Consider the following 11,676-nt stretch of genomic DNA (forward strand, 5'->3'; position numbering starts at 1 on the left):
ATAAAGGCGATAAAAAAGTAGAAAATCCCCTAAGACAATAAAAAATTAGCGATAAAAAATCGACAATAAAAGGCTACAAAAATCGACTAGAAGAATTGAAAAAAAAAATGGGGCAAAAGAAAGGGAGTCAAATGAGTGGTGAAAAATACCACCAAAAATACGTCAAAAAGAAGTCAAAAAAAGCCATTAAAAAAATGTAAAAAAAGTAAGACCGTCAAAAAATGTGACAAAAAGACATCAAAAGGCGATGATAAAAAAAAATTACAAAAATGGGGAACAAAGAAGATAAACAAATATATAGTATCCAAGAGGCGACAAAAATCACTAAAAGGAACAATGAAGAAATGCGATAAGTCGAAAAAGCAGTTAAAAAACACTGAAAAAAAGGCGACAAAAGGGGAGTTGAAACAGCGACAAAAAATGCTATAAAAAGAACGCCAAAAAAAGGCGATTAAAAAAGTGGTTCAAAAACGACGAAGTGGGAGAAAAAAGGGAGGGAAAAGAACGGAAAAAAAACTACAAATAAAGCCGCAAAACAAGGCACAAAAATACCCACGAGGGAATCGAACGTCCACCGTTTTTGCATTGCAAGTCCAAAGTCGGCAACTTTTCTTATTACACAGTTTGGATTTTTTTACGAAAATTTTGATCCCTAGGAGAAAACGCAAGGCGAATTCATAAACCATAAGTGTAGGAGTATATTATTTTATGAAATTTAAATTAATACAGTGATAGGCCACAAATGTGGATCGATAGGATTTTGTGTATTTTAGATGGACAAATTTTTGAAATGACATCAACAAGTTTTTGAAGTGGTTGAACAAAATCGATTACCAATTTATCATGTTTGCGATAACAAGTTTCAAGTTAAATTGTAAAATGTTGTTTCTAGATATGTAACTTCAGATCATTCTTTAGATAAATATGTATTAAATAATTTTATGTGCATTTATCCTTCTAGACACACGAATTCCTAACCCAAAAAATAAAACAGCGTTTAGTAGCAGTATCCAAATTAATTTCGGATTAAAAAAACCTTGCCAAACGATAATAGTTTTGCATAATGACGGCTCATAACAAGTTCGAAAACAAAGCTTTACGATTTCTAAGCTATCGATAGGTAATTCTGTCTGAACAGTTGAGACGTTAGGTAATTATTGTAGCCAATTTCGGCAGTTTGATAATTTAAACTGTTGAAAGTTTCCAATTTCAGTCACAATAATGTAATTGAAATTTAGATAGTTTTCAATGCACGATCAAGCGTCAAAGCCAATTAAAAGTTTTAAGTGAGTATTGTGTAGGTAATGACAACGGCATGCATTCTCCAGACTCTGCAGATCGCCGCTTTTTTCAAAGGAATGTCGCTATGGTGCTCCTAGAAACTAGAACAATAGAACTAGTTTTTGCATTCGTTTAAACCAAATGGCTTTTTTGCGCCTTAACACGCCAGACAGCGTGAAGGATAACAGTCGAAAAATTCGGCTACACCTTACGGTCCGACATTGTTAACACCACTTGTTGACTACGCCGTAATGATACACTAATCCATTATCCATGAAAAGAACACGGCAATAAAAAAACTGCAACAATACAGCCCACGTAACAATCCTTTTAGCCGGAGCCGCCGCAGCGGATTTGAATACTAATAACCATTAAGAATAATAAAACTCCTAATTAAACTCAACTGTTGATGTGTTACTGGCGCCTAAACCCACTCGGACGGAAAATAAAGGTGAGAACGGAGAATTTATTAACCATGTGATGCATAACAGAAGAAAATTACATAATCGCCGTCTTGGAATTCGGCTCTGTTTCTAAGAAGGCATTCCGAAGTCCAGACATGTGTTACGTAAGGAACAATACGGGGATAAATTTTGTCCCAATTTGTAATGCGATACTTTGCGCCCTTGCCGATTTATATAATATTTGTAAGTATTAAACGTTTCTAGACAAAAGTGAGACAGGATATTTTTTCTTCACGTTTTCCGATAATCGTCGAAAATGTCATCTATGAAAAAGTTGATTACATTTATATTATTATTAATAAAACGAACTGATATTTTATGACCAACTAAACTCTAGAAAAATTATTATCAACTTCAACTTTGAGAATTTTTTTTTTCATCTTTGTACTCAGTTTTTCCGCATAAATTTTTTTGATGACGTCATGAACATTTTATTAAGGACACATATATCAATTTAGTATTATTAGACATAGACTCCTTAGAGTTTTGGCACCCTTGGAATCCCCGAAATCTTTGAAATTTAGAGCAGACTTTGAACTTTCACACTATTTGGAATATTTTCACAAATTCAGTAAAATGTTTAGAATTTCTAGAATTGAGTAATTTTTGAAATTTCCAGAAGCTCCAAATTTTCTAAATATTATAAAAAAATCAGTCTTCTGATATGCCAAAAATCAACATTTTCCTCAGTTTTCAAGATTCTTAGGTCTTCCAGACTTTTCACACTTTATAGATATTTCCAGAATTTCTAAAATTAATAGACCCCAAGAGTCTTGAAATCTTTGAAATTCTTGGAATCTCTGGAATTTTTAGAATCTCTGAGATGTATAAAATAATAATTTTTACGATAGGTTTTTAGGATTTTTGTTTTATTTGGAGTCTTTGGAATCTCTAAAATTTTTGTCATGTTAAGAGTTCATGCCTTTTCTACAAATTATAGAATCTTTGAAATATTTGGAAGAGAATTTTAAAAGCCTTTTTAACATTTGAGTCTTTAGAGTATTTAGATACAATTGGAACCCCTGAGAAGGTTTCACATTATAAAAAAAACAGTTGGTGCCCCCGAGAAGGTTTCAGCTCTTAAAAAAAATACAGTTGAGACCCCTGAGAAGGTTCCACAATATAAAAAAAAACAGTTGGCGCCCCCGACAAGGTTTCACCTGTTAAAATAAATACAGTTGGGACCCCAGAGAAGGTTTCACATTATAAAAAAAAAATAGTTGGTGACCCTGAGAAGGCTTCACCTCTTAAAAAAAGACAATTGAGACCCCTGAGAAGGTTTCACATAATAAAAAAGAACAGTTGGTGCCCGCGAGAAGGTTTCACCTCTTAAAAAAATACAGTTGGGACCCCTGAGAAGGTTTCACATTATAAAAAAAAACAGTTGGTGACCCTGAGAAGGTTTCACCTCTTAAAAAAATACAATTGAAACCTTTGAGAAGGTTTTACATTGTAAAAAAAAACAGTTGGTGCCTTCGAGAAGGTTTCACCTCTCAAAAAAAAAATACAATTGGGACCCATGAAAAGGTTTCCTATTATAAAAAACAGTTGGGGGCCTCTAGAAGGTTTCAAAATATATAAGGTCAAGTATTAACGGATTGGCAGAAACTCCACAACTCAAAAATCATAACGGTGACGTAATTACTGATAATTAGGGTTCTCTTCCTTCTGATTGGAAGCTAGCTAATGTGAAACCTATTTATAAAAAAGGAGACAAATACTGTGCGACTAACTATCGACCTATAAGTCTCACTTCTCTCGTCGTAAAAATGATGGAATCGATTATTTGTGATAGTCTTCGTGCGTTTCTTAATCAGCAAAACGTCATACCAACTGAACAACATGGTTTTGTGTCGGGAAGATCTACTACTACTAATCTGCTGAGTTGTGTAAACGATTGGACTAAAAATTTTGATCGAGGAATACCAACTGACGTTATCTATTTTGACTTTGCAAAGGCATTTGATAGAGTCCCAATTCAACGACTTATATTAAAACTAAAATGGCTTGGTGTCTCAGGTAATCTGTTGGTTTGGATTAAATCCTTTCTGTCTGAGCGATTGTTTAGAGTAAAAGTTGGTGAGGTAGTGAGTGGTCACAAGCAGGTAATAAGTGGTGTTCCGCAGGGTTCTGTATTGGGACCCCTCCTGTTTCTTGTATACACAGCCGACTTAAGAAAGCATATTCGGTCACCATGTGCGTTTTATGCTGATGATTTTAAAATCTATAACTCGTCCTATAAACTAAATGTAATTGCGACGGATATATTAGCTGTGACGGAGTGGAGTAAAAAATGGCTCATTCCTTTGAACATTAGCAAATGTGTTGTCTTGCACATTGGCCCCCATAATCCCAGAGCTGACTACTTCATATATGGTGTTCCACTGACTAAAGTAGATGCACAGAACGACTTAGGAGTAACAATTACCACCGATTTAACGTGGTCACAACATATCGCTAAAATAGTAAGTAAAGCCAACAAAATGGTATATCTATTAAGACGTACGTTTAAAAATCCTAACCATGACACAGTTGCAAAACTACACAAAACATACGTAAGGCCAATCCTGGAGTATTCCAATTTAGTGTGGTATCCAATTTTAGTTAGGGATAGTGATCTGTTAGAAGGCGTTCAGAGGCGCATGACTCGATTACCTTATGGCATTTTGCGACCATCGTATGAACAGAGACTCGTAATCATGAAATGCCCTGCATTGGGTCAAAGAAGAACAAGAGGAGACGCCATTGCAACATTTATTGCACTCATATTAAATGTTCCTCCGACGAACAGCATGTTTACTTTGAATTCTGATGTGCGTACTAGAGGTCATCAGTTCAAGCTCCAGAAAGAAGCGTTTCGCACCAGAACCCGCCAGTTCTTCTTCTCGAACCGTATTTTCGACACATGGAACTCTCTGCCATTACAAGTAGTGTGCAGCCCAAGTGTACTTAGTTTCAAGAAAAATTTTGATCATTTTATGAATATGTAAACTATTTGTATTGTAATATTTGTATTTGTTGAATTTAATAAAGTTAAGAACTATTGTTGCTCACGCGGGCATAACAGAGTGTGAGCTCTCTGCTCGAGCGTGCAATAATAATAATAATAATAACAATAATAATATTATAAAAAACAGTTGGGGGTCTCTGGAAGTTTTCACCTCTTAAAATAAATACAGTTGGGACCCCAGAGAAGGTTTCACATTATAAAAAAAAAATAGTTGGTGACCCTGAGAAGGCTTCACCTCTTAAAAAAAGACAATTGAGACCCCTGAGAAGGTTTCACATAATAAAAAAGAACAGTTGGTGCCCGCGAGAAGGTTTCACCTCTTAAAAAAATACAGTTGGGACCCCTGAGAAGGTTTCACATTATAAAAAAAAACAGTTGGTGACCCTGAGAAGGTTTCACCTCTTAAAAAAATACAATTGAAACCTTTGAGAAGGTTTTACATTGTAAAAAAAAAACAGTTGGTGCCTTCGAGAAGGTTTCACCTCTCAAAAAAAAAAATACAATTGGGACCCATGAAAAGGTTTCCTATTATAAAAAACAGTTGGGGGCCTCTAGAAGGTTTCAGATTCTTAAAAAAACAGTTGAGGGACCCCGAGAAGGTTTCGCTTTTTTGAATAAAAACCAACAGTTGGTGCCCCCGAGCAGGTTTCACCTCTTAAAATAAATACAGTTGGGACCCCTGAGAAGGTTTCACATTATAAAAAAAAAATAGTTGGTGAACCTGAGAAGGTTTCACCTCTTAAGAAAAATACAATTGAAACCCCTGAGAAGGTTTCACCACTTAATGAAAATACAGTTGGGATCTCTGAGAAGGTTTCACATTATAAAAAAAAACAATTTGTGACCCTGAGAAGCTTTCACCCATGAGAAGGTTTCATATTATAAAAAACAGTTGGGGGTCTCTGGAAGTTTTCACCTCTTAAAATAAATACAGTTGGGACCTCTGAGAAGGTTTCACATTATAAAAAAAAAAATAGTTTGTGTGACCCTGAGAAGGTTTCACCTCTTAAAAAAAAATACAATTGAAACCCCTGAGAAGGTTTGACCTCTTAAAAAAAATACAGTTGGGACCCCTGAGAAGGTTTCACATTATAAAAAAAAAGTTGGGGGCCCCTAGAAGGTTTCAGATTCTTAAAAAAAGACACTTGGTGGACCCTGAGAAGATTTCACTTTCTTGAAAAAAAAAAAAAAACAACAGTTGATGCCCCTGAGAAGGTTTCACCTCTTAAAAAAATACAATTGCGACCCATGAAAAGGTTTCATATTATAAAAAACAGTTGGGAGCCTCTAGAAGGTTTCAGATTCTTAAAAAAACAGTTGAGGGACCCCGAGAAGGTTTCGTTTTTTTGAATAAAAATCAACAGTTGGGACCTCTGAGAAGGTTTCACATTATAAAAAAATAGTTGGTGACCCTGAGAAGGTTTAACCTCTTAAAAAAAAATACAATTGAAACCCCTGAGAAGGTTTCACCTCTTAAAAAAAATAGAGTTAGGACCCCTGAGAAGGTTTCACATTATAAAAAAAAAGTTGGGGGCCCCTAGAAGGTTTCAGACTCTTAAAAAAAGACACTTGGGGGACCCTGAGAAGCTTTCACTTTCTTGAAAAAAAAACAACAACAGTAGATGCCCCTGAGAAAGTTTCACCTCTTAAAAAAAATACAAGTGGTACCCATGAGAAGGTTTCATATTATAAAAAATAGTTGGGGGCTTCTAGAAGTTTTCACCTCTTAAAATAAATACAGTTGGGACCTCTGAGAAGGTTTCACATTATAAAAAAAAATCGTTTGTGTGACCCTGAGAAGGTTTCACCTCTTAAAAAAAATACAATTGAAACCCCTGAGAAGGTTTCACCTCTTAAAAAAAATACAGTTGGGACCCCTGAGAAGGTTTCATATTATAAAAAAGAGTTAGGGGGCCTCTAGAAGGTTTCAGATTCTTAAAAAAACAGTTGAGGGACCTCGAGAAGGTTTCACCTCTTAAAAAAATTGGTTGAAAATTATTTCCACAGAACTTCCCTTCAGTTTTTCCATATAATTTTTTTTTTATAAAGTCATTAACATTTTAGCAAAGGAACATATATCAATGTAATATTAATAGAATCCTTAGAGTTGTGGCACTTTTAGAATCTTCGAAATCTTTGAAATTTAGAGAATACTTTGAACTTTCGCACTATTTGGAATATTTTCACAATTTCAGTAAAATGTTTAGAATATCTAGAATCGAGTAAATCTTTGAAATTTCCAGAAGTTCCAGATTTTTAAATGTTAAAAAAATATCAGTCTTCTGATATGCCAGAATTCAACATTTTTCTCAGCTTTCAAGATTTCTGTTTTCCAGATTTTTCACACTTTCTAGATATTTCCAGATTTTCTAAAATTAATAGACCCTAAGAAATTTGAATGTTTTGGAATCTCTCGAATCTTTAGAATCTCTGAGATGTATAAGATAATAATTACGGTGTTCAAGACCCCTAATACTTTTTGTTTTATTTAGAGTCTTTGGAATCTTTAAAATTTTTGTCATATTAACAGTTCATGCGTTTTTAACAAATTATAGAATCTTTGAAATATTTAGAACAGAATTTTAAAAACCTTTTTCACGTTTGAGTCCTTAGAGTATTTAGAATCGTTAGAGTTTTTAGAGCCCTTAGAGTCTTAACAATCTTTGGAAATTTAGGATATTTCAGAGTTAGTAGAAATTTTATAAAGTTTAGAATTTTTATAATTTCTAGGAACATTAATACTTTCAAGATTATTATTAATTAGAAGATTACAATTTTTAAGATTTTGTTGGATATTTCTTCTATTTAGAACCTGAAACTTTGGTTTATTTAGCATCTTTGGTATCTTTAAAATTCGCAAATTCTAGTGTATGAGCACTTTAAGATTTTTAGAATATTTCAAACATTTGGAAACTTTGGAATTTATAGAATATCTACAATCTTAAGAGTGTGTAAACTTTTCAAATTTTGAGATTTAATATTTTTTTATTTTCTTTTAATTTTTGGGAATTTTCGTAATTTGCAAAATTTCCAGAATGTTCAGATTTTCCAGATTAGCACAATTTTTTTCCGGAGTACACAAAATGACTAGAATTTCCACATTTTCCAACATTTCTAAAATTATCAGGCTCTAGTTATACCAGAATTTTGAAATTCAACCTTTTCCAATATTTTCAAGATTTCTAGCTCTACCACATTTTCCCACACGTTCCAAATTTTTTCAGATTTTCTAAAATTTATAGATCTCAAGAGTCTAAATCTTTGGAATTTTTGGAACCTCAGGTATCTTTACAGTCTCCAAGATTCATAAAATAATAATTAGGTTGTCCAAGGCCTTCAGTGCTTTTAGGATCTATAAAAATTAAAGCAAGCATTTTTCCGATCTTTATAATTTTTAGGTCTTTAAGATTTTTGTTTTCTTTAAAGTCTTCGGAAGTTTTAAAATCTTTGGCATTTTAAAAGTTCACGCGATTTTTACAAGTTTTAGTATCTTTCGCTTTTTGGAATTTCTCTAGAACCTTTAGAATCTTTCAAGGATTCGAAACAGAATTTTAACTTTTGACCCCTTAGAATCCTTAGAGTCTTTAGACGCTTTAGATCCTTTCCAATCTATGGAGATTTTGAACACTTTGGCAATTACTAGGAGTTTTATAAAGTCTAAAATTTCTGCAATTTTTAGGATCATTAGTACCCCCAGATTCATTAAAAATTATTTAAGGTTTTGTTTTAAATACATGTAGTCAATCGGACAATTTTTTTTAAACGAACACCCGCTACATAAAAGAGTCGTATAGCAAAAAACGTCCCTCGTTTGACCAGAGCGCACTTTGGGAATTGTAAAACGTAAAACGGGCCCATTATCCCATATCAAGAGCTGGCCAATTAAAGCCAGAGCGGCGACTGTTGAAGTCTGAAATTGTGACGACTGCTTAAGATCTTACGATATAATAAATAGCCACGAGTACAGGACAGGACACACATCGAAAGTGGGACCGCACACACACACGCCGCTCGTTTGCTTGTGGACATGCACCGCCGCCTTGTTCGGAACGCGTGATTAAGTTGTAAGGATTAACCACTTAAAGAGGTAACGCTGGTGATGGTGCGGAGGAAGCGGCACATGCACACTGCAACCTAAAAATGCCAAATAATCGACGAGATATTTTTTTACTCAATCATCCTTGAAATATTACAGAGCTTATAAAACAGCCACACGTACTGACATAAGCACAATCAGTTTAGTTCTCAGTCACGCCTCGTGGCACAATTTTAGCTGTGTAATAGAGATAAGCGATATGACGTTGAACACTGTGATATAACACCAATATTTAGATATATAATTAGACTAATGTGATAAGTACTCTCAGTGTAGTAGCGTCAACCATGGCGAACCCAAGCCTGAGTAAGTACAATTAAAAACGACTTCACATTTTTTCTTTGACCAAGAACACTATTCAGATATCACTATGTCGGAAGACAACATAATCACTACCCCCGACGTAGCCATAAAACCAACACAAAGCATGGGTTGGTTCATGTTCACGAACATGAAGAAACACAAAGACAACATCGCCCAGGTACCACCAAATCCACTTACACACAATTCGTCTAAAACGTTTTTTGTGTCAACAGATAGATGCCAAAACAGGCCAAAAAGACACATTCGGACAACTTCTACAACGCTCCATCCGAACAGCCCTACACATGTCGGATAGAAAAATTTCTCGAGGTGACGTGATCACCCTGTGTACCAGAAACCACCTAAACGCGGCAGTACCATACATAGCCACCCAATTTGTAGGGGCAGTCATAGGTTCCATCGATCCTTCATTCTCAGAACAAGAAATGAACCATCTGTTGAACACAATTCGATCCAAGATGATCTTTGCAATACCAGAATCAGTACCAGTCCTCGAAAAAGTACTACAGGAAATTTCGCTTGACGCAGAAATTGTTGTTTTTGGCCAGAGCGACAAACACACCGAGTTTTCCGATTTTCTCAAACCTCATGTGGGTGAAGAAGGGTACGAACCTGTCAAAATTGACAATCTTAAAGATACTGCGGTTATACACTTCAGTAGTGGTACCACAGGCTTACCAAAAGGGATATGCATAAGTCACTACACTTTTATTGGACAAATGATCAACTCCAGGTTTATTGATACTCCAAACGATACCTATGTGAAAAATGTCACGAAAGATATTTCTTTACCTTTGACGCACCTCGGGTACACGTCCCTCTACTGGGTATCAGCTGGTGCTATGCTCATAGGTTCTACAATTACCGGTCACTGCAGACTAGTCTGCGAAACCTTCGACGGACCAGAATTCTGGAACTACATCCAAAAATATAAACCTTGTTTTGTGATGTTGACACCAGTTCAAGCCATTGAAGCCCTTGCAAACGTTCGAAAAGACGTCGATGTTCAATGCGTTTTGAACTTCACGGTGATCGGTTCCAGTATTTCGAAGGAGTACTTATTCAAAGTACTGGAAACGTTTCCTAATGCACATTTGGGTGCAGGCTATGGGCAAACCGAGGTTTGTGGCCCTCTCACCATGTTGGTTCCAAACGATAAACACCACGCAGTACTACGTGCAAACCCCGACAAAATCGAAACCGCTGGTGTCCCGGTTCGAGGAACCTCCTACAAGGTACTAACACTTATTTACATTTTCTGATTAGTACTAACTAAAGTCGTAGGTTGTGGACACCGACACCGAGAAAACCGTTGGTTTCAACCAACCCGGCGAACTTCGAGTAAAATCCACTTTCGTCATGAATGGGTACTACAACAAGGATTGTTCGGATACTTTCGACGAAGACGGGTGGTTGAAGACTGGCGATATTGTCTACTACGACGAAGATTTTTGCTTCTATGTGGTGGACAGGATTAAGGAGGCTTTCAAGTACCAGGGGTGGTTTATCGCGCCCACGGTGCTTGAAAATGAGTTGATGAATCATCCTGCCGTGAAAATAGCGGTGGTTGTTGGGATTCCCAAGGACGATGGTCACCATCCTATGGGTTTGGTGGTGCTAAAGGACGGTTTTAGAGTTAGGGAGGAGGAAATCGAGAAGTTTGTTGAGGAAAGGGTGTCAGAGAGGCAGCGACTGCGGGCTGGGGTTAAATTTATTGAGTCGGTGCCTTTGACGGTTACGGGGAAAGTGATGAGGCGGAAATTGAAGCAAATGGTGTTAGAAGGAAAAATATGACTGTTCAAATACAAGGAGATTTCCAGCTTTTCACATTTTTTATGATATAACAATAGTTTTAGTTGTAAATATACGTAGTAGAATCTTGGGTAAATATTTGCCTCCATCAGTAACCCATATGTAAATTACGAATGTTTGTGGCAGATTCTGTGGAACCAAATTACTGTACACTGTTTCTTAAGAGACTATTTGAATGCGAGTTCTAATTTTAAATTTTCTTCCACTTAAATCGTTAGTTTGGGAAAAAGACCACATTTATGATTTTAGCACGATAGTGCTCCTTCACATTTTCATACAACAGTGTAGGATCACACAGGATAAAACAGTTGGAGCCCCCGAGAAGTTTATACCTTCTTAAAAAAAATCACTTGAGAATCCCGAGAAGGTTTCACATTATTAAAAAAAACAGCTGGGACCCCCGAGAAGGTTTCACCTTTTTTAAAAGAAAAGACACTTGGGAAGCCCGAGAAGGTTTCACATTATCAAAAAAAAAAACAATTAGGATCCCCGAGAAAATTTCACATTATTAAAAAAAAGACAGTTGACGCCCCCGAAAAGGTTTCATCTTTTTTTAAATAAAAGACAATTGGGAACTCCGAGGAGGTTTCACATTATTAAAAAAAAGACAGTTGAAGCCCCAGAGAAGGTTTCGCCTTTCTCAAAAGAAAAGACACTTGGGGACCCAGAGAGGGTTTCACGTTATCAAA

General features: G+C 35.8%; 1 protein-coding gene across 1 annotated transcript; it reads left to right on the plus strand.

Moving 5' to 3' along the window:
• The first annotated feature begins 9,021 nt into the window (after positions 1 to 9,021).
• Positions 9,022 to 11,168, plus strand: LOC135136838 (uncharacterized). The gene is made up of 4 exons (XM_064066267.1): positions 9,022 to 9,157; positions 9,214 to 9,332; positions 9,388 to 10,410; positions 10,460 to 11,168. The coding sequence occupies exons 1-4, from the start codon at positions 9,139 to 9,141 to the stop codon at positions 10,967 to 10,969; spliced, it is 1,671 nt and encodes a 556-aa protein (XP_063922337.1). The 5' UTR covers positions 9,022 to 9,138; the 3' UTR covers positions 10,970 to 11,168.
• The last annotated feature ends 508 nt before the right edge of the window (positions 11,169 to 11,676 follow it).

Source organism: Zophobas morio, unplaced genomic scaffold, assembly GCF_036711695.1.
Source record: "Zophobas morio isolate AGI-343-1 ecotype UQ-CSIRO unplaced genomic scaffold, CSIRO_AGI_Zmor_V1 ptg000027l, whole genome shotgun sequence".
NCBI lineage: Eukaryota > Metazoa > Arthropoda > Insecta > Coleoptera > Tenebrionidae > Zophobas > Zophobas morio.

Bases quoted from the DNA above. Each gene is read 5' to 3' on its own strand.
- LOC135136838 (XM_064066267.1), top strand. The intron at 9,333-9,387 runs GTACCACCAAAT...TTGTGTCAACAG, and splicing joins ACAAAGACAACATCGCCCAG to ATAGATGCCAAAACAGGCCA. The intron at 10,411-10,459 runs GTACTAACACTT...CTAAAGTCGTAG, and splicing joins TTCGAGGAACCTCCTACAAG to GTTGTGGACACCGACACCGA.